Source organism: Aspergillus aculeatinus, assembly GCF_003184765.1.
Source record: "Aspergillus aculeatinus CBS 121060 unplaced genomic scaffold BO66scaffold_33, whole genome shotgun sequence".
NCBI lineage: Eukaryota > Fungi > Ascomycota > Eurotiomycetes > Eurotiales > Aspergillaceae > Aspergillus > Aspergillus aculeatinus.
Window position 1 is genome coordinate 184,915 of NW_020291502.1, and position 18,158 is coordinate 203,072.

Here is an 18,158-nt window from a genome sequence, read left to right on the forward strand (position 1 = left end):
CGAGGAATTCAATTCGCATCAAAACTGACAACAAGACTTTGGCACCCATGGATTGCACCGTCAGAGACTCTATAGACTTTTGTCGCAGGCGATCTAATCATATCATGAAGCAACAAGAAACAGATGCAGTCTTATATTGATTAGGAAAGACGTGAGGTTTGTCTGTCTGTTTGTCTGTCTGCCTGTCCTTCTGTCTGTCTATTCTTATTCAGAGTTATCCGCAGCCACAGTGATATACTTGTGCTCCGTACTCCGTACTTTGCATTGATTAGATTTATTACTGTATTGGCCCAGGCGGTAAGATCCTCCATCGATCCCATCATGGTTCGCCTGTTCGTGTTGGAGACACGCAGTAAGAAAGAAAGAATGGAAGAAAGAAAAAAAAATACAAAAAAAGAAAACAGAATGAAAAAGTGATTGTTAAACCTTACCCTGCAGCTACATCTTGATGCCTCGTAAAAAGGTGCTGACGACGAGGATCTCATAATTTTCATTTTCTAATTCCGAAGAGTAACTAATGTTTTGTGAATTGCCCTTTCGGCCCCGGATATTCCCACCTCCTGCTTCTTCTTGACCTTCTTGAACTTCTAATGGATTCCTTTTAGTGGAGACACTCCCCATTTAGTCTTCTCTTAGCATTTTGCCCTTTTGCCCTTTTGCCCTTTTGCCCTTTTGCCCTTTTGCCCTTTTGCCCTTTTGCCCTTTTGCCCTCTTGCCCTTTTCTCCTTTCCCCCCGTTCATGATTGCCTACCTAATCTCCTTTCCACTTCTTGTAACATGGATACTATTTGTTGTACAGTACTTGATCTCGGTTGGCCGGACCATCGGATATCGGAATCAGACTAAGTGCAGTTGGCTAATTTGCACCAGCACCCAAGAAATTTCTGTCGTTCCTGATGGATCATCCTGTATCGAATCTGATTGCGCCATGCCTGTCTGCGGCAAAAGTGGACTGCGAGGGCTGCGATGAGGCAGTGTCAATCTGGTTCAGGAGGCTGATGGCCTCCTGCTGACTCCTCCTTGGCTAGTCAGGGGAGCCTCAGGAGAGCCTCAGGAGAGCGCCCTGGCCGTGCAAGTAGATTTAACAAGAAAAAAAAGAAAGAAAAGGATATCTTACACGGAAGACCTAACACTTGTGTCGGCAGGCGTGGTGGTAGATTTCCACGTATTGCGAAGTCGGATCGTTAATCCGTATAACTTACATAGTACTGTACATACAACAGTAGGCAGAAGAATTTCTGGTAAGTTAACGCTCCGCCAGGTGGTTGGGCTCACCATGCGATCATGACTTCCATCTTTCCAAGGCATTATTCTCGATCTCCAGTCCCCTGAGAAATCAATGTCCAAGTTCTCTCCATCCCTGATCGCATGTCGGACATTCGGAATGATGCGCCAGCACCATTCAACCCCACTCACGACCTTCAGTGTCCTCCCGATCGCAGTTACACCAGCCACCTTGCCTTTGCTTTTGAGGTTCTATTGACTAGTATATACTTGAAGCACTGGATAGGTTACCACAATACGAAATATGGCCCCTCCTTGCCCCCTGAGTATAATAACCACCATGTCCCATGGTGAAAAGGGGATGTCAAGACCTGGTAAACAAGGGGGTAGCAGGATAACTACTACATAGTATGTAGATAAAAGCTCGTAAGGAAGACTGCACTGCATATTTACGCCTGCTGTGGGCACGTCATGCCTAAATTCCAGCGGAGAGACCAACTCTATCTTCCCCGGCCGGCCAGTGACTTGATTGAGCCCGGCCATAGAACGGGGTTTCCTTTTCGGATGGTGGAGGAGAGGAAGGGCTCCAAAGAGGTCGTAGGTACGGAGTACAAAGTAAGTTAATGGCTCACTATGGCATCCTTGCCAATGGATAAATTGATCATCTGGTAATGCGTCCGCCATCCATTCCCATTGGGTGCTGCATAGGCATAAACCCCGAAAAACTAAAGCGTGTGTTTTTTTCCAGGGCAGACCGGGCAAGGTGCAGTGCCCCCCGCTGGCGGCGGCGGCGGACTAAGAATAGATCGGAATCACGCATGGATTAGACTTGGAGACTAACTTAGACAACGTACGTACGTTAGTACTGTACCAGGCACGGTACCGAGTACCGAAGGTGTGTATGCGCTAGTAAGGGGTCCTCTTCCTTCTTCGTCCGATTTGGTCAACTATACCATACTTGCGCTGGAGCGATTTCTATCATTCACTCAGTTACCTAGGCACATTGCATGATCAGTTGGAGACCTCAAGGTATATGACTACACATGACTTAAACCATGAGTACGTAGTATGCTACGCGTGGCTGGTCTTTTGAGCGTTGATCGCTTGCTGTGGGGCCTTACACCAAGAACCACGAAGCAACAATACGTACTCCGTACCAGCGATTAATAGCAAAGAAATCTCGACTCGGGCGCGGGATTACCTAATCAGCTTGAGAGGCAGTCGGTCTCCACGGATTCACAGAGTACTGTCGGTACGGAGTACCAATCTCCAATCTTGTGTACTGTTCTACCCTGTTATCCAGCTACTGACATATGGATCCGTCTGGCAGTCATCGGGATTTCAGGTACTGTATGTACAATGCAAATTTGCCGTCCCGCTATCGGCCCTGCAATGGCTTGAACTTAAGTTAGTCTGTCCTTCCGTCCATCTCCGTCCATCTCCGATGCCCCTCTAACGGAGCTGCCACTGCCAGGGCGAGGGGGTTGGTAAGCTTGGCAACCCGACCCCTCTCTGGAGGAGGGGCAAGCCTGTCAAACTGTCAACCTGACTCGAACTCTCTCATCATCATGAGCAGCGAATTTTCATGACGGTGGTTGGGTTGCGGAGTTTCAACCTCCAACAATGACAACATCACCAGGAATGGCGACATACGCAAGATGGATTACTGGTCCCATGGGACGAGCTTACAAGGCCGCCCATTGTTCCTCCACGCTTTATCGGGCCAAGTGCGGGCGGTGGGGACCAGATCTGGTGACGACCACCCTCCATGGACCCCTCCTCTCAAACATCTTTCGTCTGTCTACAGCAAGTATCAACGTCTAAGCCTTTGTGAAACACGAATTTTGACGACATTTCATCGACATCCATGGTTGTCATCAATCTTTCTCGCGGCTGGCCCAACCCCGCCTTGCTGCCCGCCGCCGCCTTGGCCTCGGCCTCCGCCACGGTCCTCGCCTCCCCGAGCATCTGGCAACCAGCCTTGCAGTACGGCCCTGATGAAGGCTTTCAGCCGTTGCGTGAGCATCTCGCTCGCTGGCTCACAGAGTTCTACCAGCCACGCAGTCCCATCTTACCGGATCGCATCTGTATCACTGGCGGGGCTAGCCAGAACCTTGCCTGTATTCTTCAGGTCTTTTCCGATCCGGTCTACACACGCAACATCTGGGTGGTCGCCCCTACATATCACCTTGCAGGTCGCATCTTTGATGATGCTGGATTCGCCGGCCGCCTGAGGGCGGTGCCTCTGGATGCGGCGGGTCTGGATCTGGCCTATCTGCGAGAGGAGTTAATATCAGCTGAATTCAAGGCCTCCCGTGAGCTGAATCTGACACCGGTACGCTAGAACCTTCTTTTCCACCGCCCTTTCAATATCGTCTGCGTCTGCTCCGCGGAGTGGGCGGTAGTGACCATAAACTAACTGACTCTAACTTAACAAAGGAATTCAAACCAAATCGACCATGGAGAAAGATCTACAAGCATGTCATCTATGCCACGCCTACCTTCTCAAATCCCTCCACTCTCACTATGTCGCTGTCGGACCGCGAACGATTGGTCCGTCTGGCGCGTGAGTTCGACGCCTTGATTATAACCGACGATGTTTACGACTTTTTACAATGGCCCGCAGAACCAGCTGCACAGGAGGGACAGCCAGAACACGCTCAATTACCCCGGCTTGTGGACATAGACGGATACTTGGATGGCGGACCATCTGATGAGTGGGGTAATGTAATCAGTAACGGGAGTTTCAGTAAGCTGATTGGAGCGGGTATGCGCACTGGATGGGCGGAGGGAACGGAGAAAACGGCCTACGGTTTATCGCAGACGTAGGTGACCAGTGACCGTTCTAGTCTCAAAGCCCGCTTCGTACAAGCTGACATCGAGGTTGCCATAGGGGATCGAGCCGATCAGGGGGAGCGCCCTCCCAGTTTTCCGCCTCCATGGTCGCGCAACTTTTTCCCACGCGGGTCCTCCAAAAACATATCAAGGACGTGCTGCAGCCAGCATATGCAGCTCGATATAAACGAATGATGGCTGCTATCAATGAACACCTAGTACCTCTGGGCGTCACGCCGACGACTCCTAGAGGGACCGCAGGGGGGTACTTCATCTGGCTTCAGCTGCCTACTCCCCTTCGAGCAACCGAGCTGGCTTCGCTCGCACTTCGGGAGCACGGCGTCGAAGTGGCGGCAGGGAACATGTTTCGCGTGCAGGGCGATCCTGCGACGGAGAAAAACGATTTCGACTGTGGGATGCGTCTCTGTATTGCGTGGGAGGATGAGGATCAGCTCGAAGAAGGTGTGCGCCGACTCGGGTGCGCCATCCGCCAGGTCTTGCAGAAACGTTGAGGACGATCTGGGTGCATCAGCTGCCCAAGTAGAGGGGCGACTCTCTCGGACTGAGCCATATCGAGCATTTTAAATCGCGCAGGTGCGGGCGTGACCAACACGAATTCAAGGTCAGCTTTCAAAATCAGGTTGCCATAGAACGTAGTAAATGGCGCCTGGTTGTCGTTCACGGGGACTGAATGGTGATTAAGCGTGAAGCCGACGCGGGGAAGGGGCAGCTGACATGCTGCATATATACAGTAGTTCGTGGCCGGGCCGAAATGCAACGCGGGGACAGAACATCAGTCAGCCAGGCTCATGAGATCTGAAAATGGTTCCGTGACGAAGACGGACAACGGTAGATACGGTTGTACTTTTGGACAAAGGGGAGTAGCGCCTCTCGAAGTGTAAAGGAATGAAAGGACGCGTCAAATAACTCTCTTTCTTCGGAGTCCCTGGCGAAGGGGGTGGAGGGGAGGGGAGGGGAGACTTGGCCAGAGTCCGGCTCTCGGAGACACCACATTCTTGCTGCAGTGTGCCTTGCCCTAGGCTGTTTGTTGTTTGTCGTCTTTCTTGTGGGCAATCGAATGGCTGACGATGTGAACTTGAATCTTGAATTGATTACATAGTACCAAGCACAGCTAGAATAGAAATGAGATTAATGAGCTGGCTACCTAATGGCCTAATGGCTTGTGTATAATGAAAAGCAGAATGTCTCGGGTAAAGGCCAACTAGCGGGACTATTTATTGTCTAGTGGTAGATCGGCGACCCAGTGGGTGTGTGCCATCTGAAACAAAAGCTTGACGGCACTTGCGATATTGGATTTGGACCCATTCATTTACGCTCGCCGATGTGAAGGCGATGAAGATGGGGAGCAGTCTCCCAAGGGCTCTATTTTGTTATCACAGTCGTTGGCAACTTGTCACCTGTTGCTTCTAAGTCTAGAGTAGGTTGCCCCGAGAGTGCGTTTCTCTGCAGCAGCATGCATCAGCCCCTGGAGGTTGTTGACCTTTCGAACCTTGTTCTTTGTTCGCTGTAAAACCAGGGGGAAACAGAGTGGGGCGGTGGCCTGAGGCACCAAAATGCATGGGAACCAGACCCCCCTCCTGTGGTAGACCTCCATTCGGAGCCATACCTACCTTGTAAGTTAGTCGATCTAACCTACACTTCGCGGCACGTCTATGGTGTCCAAGAGGGTGAACTTCCTCATTGCTATCGAAAACAGACAATCGGTCAACGTGAATGATAAATATTCTGACCCTTGGATCAAACGCCAATGCACTTAGTCTGGAACCTACAGCAGCATTACTGCCCAGACCCCCTCTCCGTCGGTTGACCCGTGGACGATGAGGAATGTCACTCGCTACGCAGCATCCTGGACAGCGGAAGGGTGTGTTTGCGCGGTGCTGCCTTGGCCTATTGGGGTTCTATCTCATGCCATTCTTAGGGACCGGTTGTTGATAGGATTCCAGTCATGCAGCCTACGCGCGGGACGAGAGCGAAGCAGAATCGTCGATCTGCCATAATCGACTGAATTCTGGCCACGGCGGCTATGTTGATCCCAGGGCAGTCCTGTTATTTATCTCATTCAGTCCGCTGATCGGCTGACTCGCGCTCTTTGCTTTCTTCTCTCTCTCCCTCCCTCCCTCTCTGTCTGTCTTTTTTTCTCACCTCTGGACTGTGGGAATACCTTCCTTCTTCTTCTACCATACACTCTCTTGAACCTCATTGTTCGCTTTTCCCAGGACACGTCCCGGGAAATCTGGAACGAGGCTCTGTTGTTGTGTGCTGATTTTGCAGATCACCACTCGCTCCTTTTGTCTGGTGTGAATTGTTTATCTCTGTTCGGAAGGGAGCAGAGTCCGTCACGGCTTTCCATTCGCTCGCTCGCGACCGTCATTTGCACGTCCAAGGTTCTGCACGGGTGCGCCGACGAATATCAGACGGGAAAGGTGTTTAGTTCTAAGTAAGTGCTGACTGAGGACTGGATCTAGTCAGATGCTTGGTTGGCCTGGAACTGGTCATCATCCCGCTGCAATCTGCTGGAGTGGCTCTGGAGTGGTCCGGGTGGCCCCAATCAGAGAGAGAAAGTGTACTGACTGGCTCGAGTAGTCTTGCTTCGGTTGTTTCAACCCCTGAGCCAGGCGTTTCACGCGTGCCTTTGTCAAGGTTTATTGGAGACTAAGAATCAGCTGCTTGAGGGGGTGCCGCGGTGCTTTCTGCCACAGACTGTCGGTCTCGGCCAATCAAGCCAGGGCGGTAATCGGGCGCTACTGTGATTGTGGATTCAGTTTGCCAGTGTTAGTGCTGGCTAATTCTGCTAGTGCCAATAGTGGAGAGTGGAAAGCCTGCCTAAGGCCACTAAGGTTTAATCAGTGCCTGGAAGGACCCGCGCCGGAACGGAACCAGCGCCAGTCCATCTCGGGGTCGAGCCAGTCTTTTAATCTACTGATTGTCCCTCTTCCAGCTCGTGATTCTTCACAAGCCGGCTTGCTTTCTTTTTCTTGCTCCCCTTCGTTCCCTATTCTCTTCGTTTGTGTTCCTCCCTCCTGCAGTGTGTGTGTCACACGGTGTGAGATACTGTGTTCAGTGCCTGCAGGTTTTTGGCTACAGCATTGTTTGTGTGTTGTCGCATTCATTCATTCGAGTTATCTTTTGACCTTTCCTTCATTCCATTTACTGTCTGCTTGGCCTGCCACTCTTTGGTCATTCCCCTCTTCCTTCTGCTTTTTACCCCGGTTTTCAGTTTGGGAAGCTGCGAAAAGCCTCTCCTTCTGACTGGGTCTTGTGACGGATATCGCTTCGTCATCCGATCTCTGTTTTCGTTTTTCGTTCAGTGCCGGTTGCTGAACTGTCTTGTCGCTTCCCTGCCTGCCAGTCAGCCAGCTATATTACTGTCCTACTCACACCCTCATTGTCTCTGCGGGCTCAGTGACAGACATCTACAATCTCGACCATGGCTGTTTTGAACACATTTGTCATGCTCTTCGCAGCCCACGTGCTGCTGTTGCTCGGCCTTCCGGCCGGGCTAGTCTCTGCTGTTCCCATGAAGGGGGGCTTGGAAGCCCGCGGGGAGTTGAAGGCTCGCGACTCGACCTACTGGGTGGCTGATATCACACGTCAAGGAACTGTGCCCTTTGGTAACAGCTCGAGCTATCAGATTTTCCGCAATGTCAAGGACTTTGGTGCTACTGGTAGGTTGGAGGCCCTGGATGATGAGCAGACCGTACGCTAACAGGCGACTCTTAGGTGATGGTTCCACTGATGACACCGATGCTATCAACAAGGCGATCTCCTCCGGCAACCGTTGCGGCCAGGGCTGCGATTCCTCGACTACAACCCCGGCTCTTGTGTACTTCCCTCCCGGCACATATGTTGTATCCACGCCCATTGTGCAGTACTATTACACCCAGCTCGTTGGCGATGCCAACCAGCTCCCTGTACTCAAGGCGTCTGCCAGCTTCACTGGTATGGCTGTGATTGATGCGGACCCCTACACCAACACTGGCGCCAATTGGTATACAAACCAGAACAACTTCTTCCGTGCCATCCGCAACTTTGTCATTGACCTCACCGCCATGCCCCAATCCTCCGGTGCCGGTATTCATTGGCAAGTTGGCCAAGCCACCAGTCTGCAGAACATCCGGTTCGAGATGATCAAGGGAGGAGGTGACGCCAACAAGCAGCAGGGTATTTTCATGGATAATGGATCTGGCGGCTTCATGTCTGATTTGACTTTCAACGGTGGTAACTATGGTGCCTTCCTGGGTAACCAGCAGTTCACGACCCGCAACCTGACTTTCAATGATTGTAACACTGCCATTTACATGAACTGGAACTGGGCCTGGACCTTCAAGTCTGTTACCATCAACAACTGCGGTGTCGGTCTAAACATGTCCGCTTCTCCCTCGAACCAGACTGTTGGCTCCGTCTTGATGCTGGATAGCAAATTTACCGGCACACCCATTGGTATTGTGACTGCCTTCAGCTCTGACAGTATTCCTACCGGTGGTGGCGCTCTTGTTCTCGATAACGTTGACTTCACTGGTTCCAGCGTCGCTGTGGCCAGTGTTTCCGGCAGCACGATTCTGGCGGGTGGCTCTGTCGTCGACAACTATGTCCAGGGTAACGCCTACACGCCCTCCAGCACGCTCAAGAAGCGCTCGCCTGCTGTTGAAGTTATTGTGGAAACTATCACCACGACCATCGAGGTTTGTCCTGCGGATTACCCGACCGGATCTGCAGCCTCCGCCTTCCACACGGCTGCGACTGAAGCTACACTCAATGGTGCCGAGGCCACTGCTGCCACTGACCGTCGCCCTCACACTGGTAGCACCTGGGGTAGCTCTGAGAGCACTGCCACCGGTCAGTACTCGCCTTCCGTTGTGGAGACATCTGCATCACAGCCGACTAGCTACCAGTCTGGGTCTGATGCCGAGGAGTCTTCACCCGCCGGCGGATCATCCGAATCAGCCGCTCAGCAATCTTCTCCTGCCGGTGACTCTTCTGCATATGGCTCTCAGTCAAACTCTGGCGCGCAGCAATCCTCTCCGGTTGGTGAATCTGCGGGCTCGAGTGCCCAGCAGTCCTCTGCTGCCGGCTATTCTGCCAGCACGACCCATGTTCAAGGCTCATCTGCCGCTGCTGCTACGTCCGCGGCCGCCTCGTCTCCTCATGCTTCTGGTTCTTCCGGATCTGGTACCTGTGCCTACAAGACGGTCACCAAGACTCGCCTCGAGACCACTGTGGCATCCCCAGCCAAGCCCAGCGCCCTTTTGAACAGTGACGGTTCCCTGTTCGAGAAGTCCAAGCCCTTGTATGAGGACTACGCTGCTTCCTCCTTCATCAGTGTCAAGTCCGCCGGTGCCAAGGGTGACGGCTCTACCGACGACACCGCTGCCATCCAAAAGGTCCTTGACTCGTGCACAGACGATCAGATTGTCTACTTCGACCACGGTGCCTACATCATCACTGATACCATCAAGGTCCCCAAGAATATCAAAATCACCGGTGAAATCTGGCCAATGCTGATGGCGTATGGTGACAAGTTTTCCGACGCGGAGAATCCCATCCCCATGCTCCAGGTTGGCGAGGTTGGCGAGAGCGGCTCCGTTGAAATCAGCGACTTGATTGTCGAGACGAAGGGCCCTGCCCCTGGCGCCATTCTGATTCAGTGGAACCTCAATGCCGACTCACAAGGCTCGGCGGGTATGTGGGATGTTCACGCTCGCATCGGTGGATCCGCAGGCACTGAACTTCAGAGCAATACCTGCACCAAGACCCCTGACCAGACCACCACCCCCAACTCCGACTGTGTTGGCGCTTTCCTCCTCTTCCACGCCACCGAGCAGTCCAGCGTTTACCTTGAGAACACCTGGTTCTGGACCGCCGACCACGAGCTGGACTTGTCAGACCACAACCAGATCAATATCTACAATGGCCGTGGAGTTCTCCTTGAGACTCAAGAGTCCGCATGGTTGTATGGTACCGCTTCTGAGCACAACCAGCTTTACAACTACCAAGTCTCCAACGCCAAGAATGTCTTTATGGGTCTCATCCAGACTGAAACGCCCTATTACCAGGCGAATCCCAATGCCCTTACCCCCTTCACTCCCAACACCACCTGGAACGACCCTGATTTCTCCTACTGCACCACCGACTCATGCCGCAAGGCCTGGGGTCTTCGTGTTCTCAGCAGCTCGGAGACTTATGTTTACGGTGCGGGTCTCTACAGCTTCTTCGACAACTATTCGCAGACCTGTCTCGACACGGAGTCCTGCCAGGAGAACATGGTGGAAGTGGACTGCTCCGATGTGCACATTTATGGTCTCAGCACCAAGGCCAGTACCAACATGGTGACTTCGGCAAGTGGCGAATCGCTGGTGCCTCAAGAGGGCAACGAGAGCAACTTCTGCTCGACGATCGCGTTATTTGAGTTCTCGTCTTCCTAGACGCCGTGCTCTTCTTAAATTTATCTAGTGGTTTAGTCGAGTGAGTTTATCTCTTCTCAGTCCTTTGTAACTTGCTCTGATGGTAGCGGCAGTAGAAGCGTCTAAATTGGTTTTAAGCGGTGGGTGGTTATGTGCTAGATCTGAAGATAAAGAGTTGATGGGGGTGACTGTCGATAGATACCATTTTGTTCACTTTAGTTAGACTGAATTAAAATAATACGTGGTCGCCATTCCACCTTTTGCATATTATTATTGTGGCTGACCGTACTCCGTACTGTAAATACCAAAAGGCTAACCGAGGAGGGCGGACCGAAGGCCGAGGCTTTTCTTTTCCCCAGATTCTCCCCGCATGTCTACTGCCGCCTTCTCTTGACAACCACCATATCTGTTCTTTTTTTTCCAACTCGACCTTCAATTATCAAGTACAACTTATGAAATCTTCGCAATGTCTTACAAGTATATTTCTCACCGCAAGCAGCTTCAACTCGATGCGCAGATACCACATCAGTGGCGTCTGGAAGTCTCGCAGATTCCACCCGGTCTGCTTTCTACGGCCGACTCAATCACGAACACGAGCCAATATGAAGCCATCAATGTCATGGACATTCCGCGGACATGCGGGCTTCTCACATCAGATGAGTTGCATATCACCGAGCAATACGATGTACGCTCCTTGCTCGGTGCTATTCGTGAGAGGAAGTTCACTGCAAAGGAGGTAGTCCACGCTTTTTGCAAGGTAACGCTCTAATCCCGTGCTACCCTCTCTCACCATGATCTAACTCAGGGCACTTGCAGCGAGCCGCAATTGCACATCAACTCACACGTTGCCTCACGGAGCCTGTCTTCACGCAAGCCCTTCAGCAAGCCCAGAAGCTCGACGACCATCTCCAACGCACCGGCCAGCCCATTGGTCCCCTACATGGCCTCCCTGTTTCCGTCAAGGATTCATTCCATATCACCGGCGTAGACTCCACCACTGGCCTTGCTGCCCTAGCCTTTCACCCAGCAGCCCAAAGCTCGCCGCTCGTCAACCTCCTCACCTCCCTGGGCGCTATCATTATCGCCAAGACCAACGTCCCTCAGACCATGGGCGCCCTCGACTCCTGCAACCACCTGTTTGGCCGGACGCTCAATCCACTCAACCGTCGCTTGACCGTCGGAGGCAGCACGGGAGGTGAAGCGGCCCTCCTCGCAATGCGCGGGTCGATGGTCGGCTTTGGCACCGACATTGGCGGTAGCATCCGGATTCCTGCCATGTGCACCTGGCTGTACGGATTCAAGCCCAGTGCAGGTCGCGTGCCGATTGCAGGAATTCAAGAGGCAGGCAGCATGGCCGGCAAGGGGAGGATCAGTCTTCAGCCGGTGGCTGGGCCTCTGGCCCGCTCGGTCGCAGATCTGGGGGTCGTGATGGCCGAGATCGTGCCTCGCACGGAGCTCTTCAGTGAGGAGGGAATTCCAGGCAGATGGCTTGATAGTAGCATCTTTGGTTGTCCTCCATTAAATGGAGGTTCTGCCGACACCAAGCTTCAATCTCCCTCTGGGAAACGCAAAAGTTTCACTATCGGGATCCTCCGTCGCGATGGGCTGGTCGAGCCTCTTCCACCTGTCGCCAAGGTCATCGACGAGGTAGCACAGTTACTGCGACGGACGCCCGGAGTCAGGGTCGTGGAGATCCCTGTGCCTGCGGCTCTGAGCAAATGCCAAGGTATTGCTGGTCGACTGATGGGGGTTGACGGGGGCAACCCCATGATGGATCTGCTGGAGAGTACCGGGGAGCCCTTGATACCCTGGCTGAAGGGCCGGATGAAGCGGGGTCGGGAAATGACGCTCGCGCAGGTAGGCGAGTTGCAAGCACAACGAGCCCAGGTTGAGCGGGAGATGCTGCAAATGTGGACGTCTCGGGGGGTGACAGCAGATGCAAGTTACACTCGAGACATTGATGCGATCATTCACCCGGTCGCGCCGCATCCAGTGCCGGAATTGGATCGGTACAATGCGGTTGGGTATACTTCGTCCTGGGTGCTGCTTGATTACCCGGCGGGCACCGTTCCCGTGCGCTCGTTCAAAGAGGAGGATCTGGAGCTGGGGACGGAGATGACGGCACCGGTTTTGGGGAGCTGGGATGGGGCTAATCGGCTGCTATGTATGTTTCTTCTTCTATTGTCTTTCCTACTGGATTCTAATGGTCAAAAGGGAACCAGAAGACTGTGGATCGCCGAGTGTACTTGGGTTCGCCGCTGAGTGTGCAGGTCATTACGCCCAAGCAGCATGACTACGAGCTCTTCCAGGCCATGGAGCTGATTGATCGAGTTGTGAGGAGAGATGTGCAAGTTCCTGCCATGCTTTGAACAACATCGACAGAGCCGTTTCACTTCTTTCGGCCTATGATACGTCCATCGAAGGCTATTGCCATTAGTCTAGTACCTCGACACGTCTCTGCCAAAGAGGTGATTCAACATCCAGCGAACCGCAACTCGAACCTTATTCCTCCAGCTGATGCTCATGGTCAGATACGCTGAGTTCCACACCAACCAAGCGGTCCGCCCCTTCAGCCCCTCTGGGAGGTACTTATGATGCTCTCCGTTTTCGTGCGGGATTTGCAACAGGGCATTCGCGTTTCCAATGTATGCCAACGTGCCCATGTTGCGGAACGAGAATGGGGCCGTGGGCTGCGAATCTCCCCGGTTGAGACGATTAGCCAGCCACTTGGCCTCCTGGAAAGTTGCCTGTGCCGTCGCTGGTGGTGCGCCTTTCTCTGGCATGGCGTTGTCCCCCAGGGCAAAAACGTCTTGCAGCACCACTGTGTCCCCACTCTCGTTCTCCAGCTGCACGCGCAACTGCTCATCTACCAACAGCGCTCCGACTTTCGGCGCTTTCTTAACATGCCACGCGGACCGTTGCACGACGTCCTCACTCGGGCGGCCGCTCCCGTCCTTGAGCAAAGCCGACTCGTTTGGGAATGCTTGGACATCGGCCAAGGCGTCTCGAACGAAAGGATTCATTGCGTTTCCCGTCGCCCAGACGCACATACCTACGCCGACCTCGCCCTCCTCCTTCGTAGTTAGAGTCAAACACCGCTTCGGATCCATCTCCGCGGGCGCCTCCTCCCCCGGAGCGCCCCATCGCAACCCCTCCACATGATGTGAAACCTTAATGTCCACCCCTTCCTTCCGCATCGTGTCCATCGCATATTTCGACAGCGACTCATCGAACATCGACAACACCGTGGGCGCCACATCGTACAGCGAGAGCCTCGGAATGCCCTTCAACGAGGGATACAGCGCCATGAGATCCGCGGAGATGAAATCCCGCAGCGCCGCCGCCAGCTCCGTCCCGGTGGGCCCCGCGCCGACGATCGCGAAATGCAGCAGCCAGCGCCGCATCTCAGGCGAGGTGGTGGGCAAGACGGCTAGCTCGAAGCATTCGCGCACGCGGCGCCGCACGCGCCGCGCATCGCCCACATCCTTGAAGAAGAACGCATTCTCGCGCACGCCGGGCGTGCCGAAGGTCCTGCTGACGGTGCCGACGGCGATGACCAGCTTGTCGTAGGGGACCGAGAAAGTCTCCCCTTTCTCCCAGGTGCGCGTGGGGGATGCTTGTGGGGGTTGAGATTCGCCGTCGTCAGTGCGTGGGGACTCGGTCACCCCGCTCTTGACGACGGTGGCCTCGCAGATGACGGTCTTGGAGGCGAAGTCGACGGCGCGGGCGGCGGCCTGGATGAAATCGACCTTGGTGTGGCGGTCGCGCACGGGCTCGACGATGTGCGAGAAGTCGAGGGAGCCACCGGCGGTGTCGGTGAGCAGCGGGGTGAAGACAAAGTAGGAGCGCGGCGAGATGATGGTTGGGGTGAAGTGGGCGGGGGAGAGCTTGCGCGAGAGGTTGTATCCTCCCCAGCCGGAGCCGAGGATGACGACTCGGGGCTTGTCGGGGCTGGGGATCGGAGTCGATGAATTTGAGGTATGTGTTGCTAGGGGTCTGGCTGTGACTGTGGGTGTGTTTGATGATGTGAGTATAGATGCAGTTTTTGTAGATAGGGCATCCTGGTCAACTCGTGGTCTGCTAGAGAGCAGCGATATCGACCTTCCTCTTTCCCTGCCAATGCTCAAGGTCGAGGATGATTTCAGACTCTGCACTCTAGCAGGGGCCCTACCCCAGAAGGATGATGATAACATCCGTCTCATAATGTAAGTATGTACCGTCCGCACACAGCAATTGTACAGGACCTGCGCTCAATTGAACCGAATCCGATCTATCACCAGAACCAAGAACTCCAAAAAAAAAAACACAACCACCCATCCAGAAACCCCAGCTTATATAAAGAAAAGTATCTCGGTGCGCATCGGAACCCAAAACTTTTACTCGGATTGACACATGATGAGATCATCCCCTTTTCCTTTCTCCTTCCCTAGGCAGCTTTCATCCATGGATCCAGAACTTCCCGAGCCCGTGGGCCTTCAGGTTCCACAATCTCTTGAAACTTCCGAGTCCCGAGACAAGATCAAAGAAGAAAACAGATCCCTATTTTTTCCGCTTCCGCTGAGATGAAGAGAACCAAGGCGTGCCCGGTGAGGATGATGGATGTTCTTTGACTCACCGAGCTCGGTTGGGATCGGGGATCGGAGGCGTTCGGGAACGGGGTTGGTGGATTAGGTTTTGGGTCGGTGGGTCTTTGTAGTTCGGGACTTGGGTTGATTTAGGGAGTTGGATGTGGATCACCTGGGTTATAGGTTTTAGAGGTTGAGGTTGAGGTTGAGGTGTTGTGCGTCGGGTTTGTGGTGATGGATGCATGGATGAAGTTGCAAACATGAAGTAACGTTATAGTACAGTTCAGTACAGTTGACAGTTGACAGGGGGGGTTAGACTGGTGTTACCTAACATGTGTTTGTCCTGTTTGATGAGCATGTAGTCTCATGCATGCAGGCATGATGGATGTGATACTATTGACCTCGAACTTCCTTTATTCTAACCATCTTCCTGTTTCATTGACATCTTATTAAGAATCAAGTGGTTCACACTACCCAGTACCACTAAGCCAGCCGTACTCCATCTCCCCAGCACCAAACCATGAACCTCAACATCTCCCCCGACGACGTATGCTGGGCCCAGGCCGAAACCATCTCCGACACCTGGCTCCTCCAATTCCTAGAAATCGACATCCTGCGCCCAATCGCAGACTTCATCCTCCTCCACAACCGCGGCAACGCCACCGAATTCGCCATCCTCAGGAAAGGCTCTTACAACATCTCTCTGCGCTTGAAGTATGACCCCAACGGCGCCACCGTCATTCGCTTCCCGCAGCCCGGCGCCGTGCTCTTCCCTGAAGAGAAGATCGTGAACGAAGTCTCAGTCATGCGCTTCCTCGCCGACCAGACCACCATCCCTATCCCATTCATCCTCATGGAGTACATCGAGCACGAGACAAAACTGTACGACGCGCTCAACACCCCCGGTCTTCCCAGGGAGCAACGCGGGGTGCTCGACCCCGACATCGCAGAGGCTAAGCTGCGGAGACTGTACGCCCAGATGGCCGACGTGCTACTACAACTCTCCCTCCCTGCCCTCCCGCGAATCGGCTCGCTCAGCCAGCAGGACGACTTCACCTGGGAGGTGACACGCCGACCGCTGTCGATGAACATGAACGAGCTCGTCCGTCTGGGCTGTCTGCCTCGCTCCCAGCTACCTCACATAGACACGACATTCCCCACCGCCTCATCATACGTTCAGTTCCTGGCAGACCTGAATCTCGACCATCTAATCCATCAACGCAACGACGCAGTCACCTCCGCGGACGACTGTCGGAGGAAGTACGTCGCGCGGTGTCTCTTCCGTAGCCTCGCCCGCGAACAGCGCCTCACCACTCCAGCACTGGAGAATGGCCCCTTCAATCTCTGGTGCGACGACCTCCGTCCCGCCAATGTACTTCTATCCCAAGACCTGCAAATAGCCGGGGTGGTCGACTGGGAGTTCACCTACGCTGCCCCCGTGGAGTTCTCCCACGCTCCGCCGTGGTGGCTTCTGATCGAGCGGCCCGAGGAATGGGCCGGGGGGATTGAGGAGTGGACTCGGGTGTTTGGGGCCCGGCTGCGCACGTTTCTGGAAGTGATGACGGAGTGTGAGGATCGAGCAATCCAGCGGGGGCGGTTGCACGAGGGGCAGAGGTTGTCCGGTGCGATGCGGCGGAGCTGGGAGAGTGGGGACTTCTGGGTAATGTATGCGCTGCGGAACAGCTTTGCGTTTGATCTGGTTTATTGGTTGAAGATTGATGAGAGGTTTTTCGGGGTTAGTGGCCGAGGGGTAGAGAGGGCGTGGGAGGAGCGGGTTGGGATGTTGAGTGAGGAGGAGAAAGAGGAGATGGAAATGCTTTTGACGAGGAAGATGGCGGAGAGGGCGAGTAGGCCTCATGTTTGGGACGCGGATGAGTATACTTTGGCTTTTCAGCGGGAATTGGAGAGACGGAGGGAGGGAGATGAAGGAGGAAAGGATGAGGACGGAGTTGATGGTTCTCGTGGTGTGGAGGATAATGGGACTGGGGCTGATGGGATGGATTGAGATGGTCTACCCACCGGCCTGTGGAGCTCTTCTGGCTAACCCTCAAGGCGATAGATGTTCTCCCAGAACTTCACCGTCCAAAGCACCCCAATCTCTCCTACAAGCAAGCAAGCCGTCCTGCAAAGGCGTGCTGTGCTGTGCTGTAAACGGAAGCCAAACAACCACAAAACAAGCGGGCCATGCCTCTAAGTTATCCCCTCTTACGCATCAGCAAACCAAAAGCGCATCATCCCAGAAGCGGAATTCATTGCTCGCCCCTCACTCACGGATGGGATCAAGGATATTCCCAACCCTCATCACTATCACTATCATCCTCATCACTATCAGGATAATCCTGATCCTCATCACTACTGACATCCCGGTCCACAAAGTAGAATTCTTCATGCCCCCGCGAATTGAGGAACTTCTTGGTCCTTCTCTTCTCGTATTCCTCCTCCTCCAGATATCGGTCACAGTCATCCTTTCCATTGTCATCCTTGTCCTCCTCCTCTTCCTCTTCCTCCTCCTCCTCTTCTTCCTCGTCTTCCTCTTCATCCTCCTCCTCCTCCTCCTCCGCGTCAGGATCCTCCCCCCTGATACTGAGCTTATTGAACCCGTAGATCAATTCGGGAGACTTCATTGTGATTTCTTTGTTGATCCGTGGAATCTGTGGAGAGATTGTTCTCGCGGAGGGGTCAGTCAAGTCGGTTATGAGAGAAAGGGAGAAAGAAAGGGAGGGAGAGAGAGAGAGATCTTGCTTTGGGGGTTTCTTTCGTGGAGAAGAGACGTCTGTTTCGCAGAAAAGCTGTTTTTCTTCCGAGGGGTGAGTTCCCCTTCTTCTTCTTAGGGCAATATCAAATAACAGAAAGAGTAACGAAAGAAGTATCCTTCTTGCTTTTTATGCTGCAAGGTGTCCCTCTGATGAGTTCCATCCAAGGTCATTTTGTTTGCTGCATGTTGCCGCGGTATGGTCGTGGTTTGCTCGTTCCGATTGTCTGGTCTTTACAGGCTGAAAAGGTCCCCGGGAATTGTGTTTGCTGGGTTTGAGAGGATGCTAGAGCTTTTTTCCAAGGTGCGTAGTTTCATTGGTTGTGAATGCTGCGTGGGCCCTTTCGTTTGTGATAGGGA

The 18,158-nt window shown here is 53.6% G+C and overlaps 8 protein-coding genes across 8 annotated transcripts; 4 read left to right on the forward strand and 4 right to left on the reverse strand.

The window, feature by feature from the left end:
• Positions 1 to 40: 40 nt before the first annotated feature.
• Positions 41 to 616, reverse strand: BO66DRAFT_123443 (uncharacterized protein). The gene has a single exon (XM_025641928.1). It carries the CDS (start codon positions 492 to 494, stop codon positions 141 to 143), a length of 354 nt encoding a protein of 117 aa, XP_025502468.1. The 5' UTR covers positions 495 to 616; the 3' UTR covers positions 41 to 140.
• A 2,475-nt stretch (positions 617 to 3,091) lies between these two features.
• BO66DRAFT_326434 (aminotransferase-like domain-containing protein) lies at positions 3,092 to 4,571 on the forward strand (the record flags this gene model as incomplete). The annotated part of the gene is made up of 3 exons (XM_025643907.1): positions 3,092 to 3,559; positions 3,664 to 4,049; positions 4,118 to 4,571. 3 exons carry the CDS (start codon positions 3,092 to 3,094, stop codon positions 4,569 to 4,571), a joined length of 1,308 nt encoding a protein of 435 aa, XP_025502469.1.
• Positions 4,572 to 5,440: 869 nt separating this feature from the next.
• BO66DRAFT_123498 (uncharacterized protein) lies at positions 5,441 to 5,786 on the reverse strand. Its single transcript, XM_025641929.1, has one exon. The coding sequence runs from the start codon at positions 5,672 to 5,674 to the stop codon at positions 5,474 to 5,476; it is 201 nt and encodes a 66-aa protein (XP_025502470.1). The 5' UTR covers positions 5,675 to 5,786; the 3' UTR covers positions 5,441 to 5,473.
• Positions 5,787 to 7,507: 1,721 nt separating this feature from the next.
• exgO (exo-beta-1,3-glucanase Exg0) lies at positions 7,508 to 10,502 on the forward strand (the record flags this gene model as incomplete). The annotated part of the gene is made up of 2 exons (XM_025649366.1): positions 7,508 to 7,745; positions 7,801 to 10,502. The coding sequence occupies 2 exons, from the start codon at positions 7,508 to 7,510 to the stop codon at positions 10,500 to 10,502; spliced, it is 2,940 nt and encodes a 979-aa protein (XP_025502471.1).
• Positions 10,503 to 10,947: 445 nt separating this feature from the next.
• On the forward strand, positions 10,948 to 12,850 carry BO66DRAFT_454945 (putative general amidase; the record flags this gene model as incomplete). The annotated part of the gene is made up of 3 exons (XM_025652049.1): positions 10,948 to 11,238; positions 11,298 to 12,645; positions 12,696 to 12,850. 3 exons carry the CDS (start codon positions 10,948 to 10,950, stop codon positions 12,848 to 12,850), a joined length of 1,794 nt encoding a protein of 597 aa, XP_025502472.1.
• BO66DRAFT_421452 (putative pyridine nucleotide-disulfide oxidoreductase) lies at positions 12,657 to 14,683 on the reverse strand (the record flags this gene model as incomplete). Its single annotated transcript, XM_025649957.1, has 2 exons — positions 12,657 to 14,542; positions 14,636 to 14,683. The coding sequence occupies 2 exons, from the start codon at positions 14,681 to 14,683 to the stop codon at positions 12,920 to 12,922; spliced, it is 1,671 nt and encodes a 556-aa protein (XP_025502473.1). The 3' UTR covers positions 12,657 to 12,919.
• Positions 14,684 to 15,307: 624 nt separating this feature from the next.
• On the forward strand, positions 15,308 to 17,188 carry BO66DRAFT_123534 (phosphotransferase family protein). The gene has a single exon (XM_025641930.1). It carries the CDS (start codon positions 15,567 to 15,569, stop codon positions 17,049 to 17,051), a length of 1,485 nt encoding a protein of 494 aa, XP_025502474.1. The 5' UTR covers positions 15,308 to 15,566; the 3' UTR covers positions 17,052 to 17,188.
• A 137-nt stretch (positions 17,189 to 17,325) lies between these two features.
• BO66DRAFT_402816 (uncharacterized protein) lies at positions 17,326 to 17,670 on the reverse strand (the record flags this gene model as incomplete). Its single annotated transcript, XM_025648832.1, has 1 exon — positions 17,326 to 17,670. One exon carries the CDS (start codon positions 17,668 to 17,670, stop codon positions 17,326 to 17,328), a length of 345 nt encoding a protein of 114 aa, XP_025502475.1.
• Between the last annotated feature and the right edge of the window lie 488 nt (positions 17,671 to 18,158).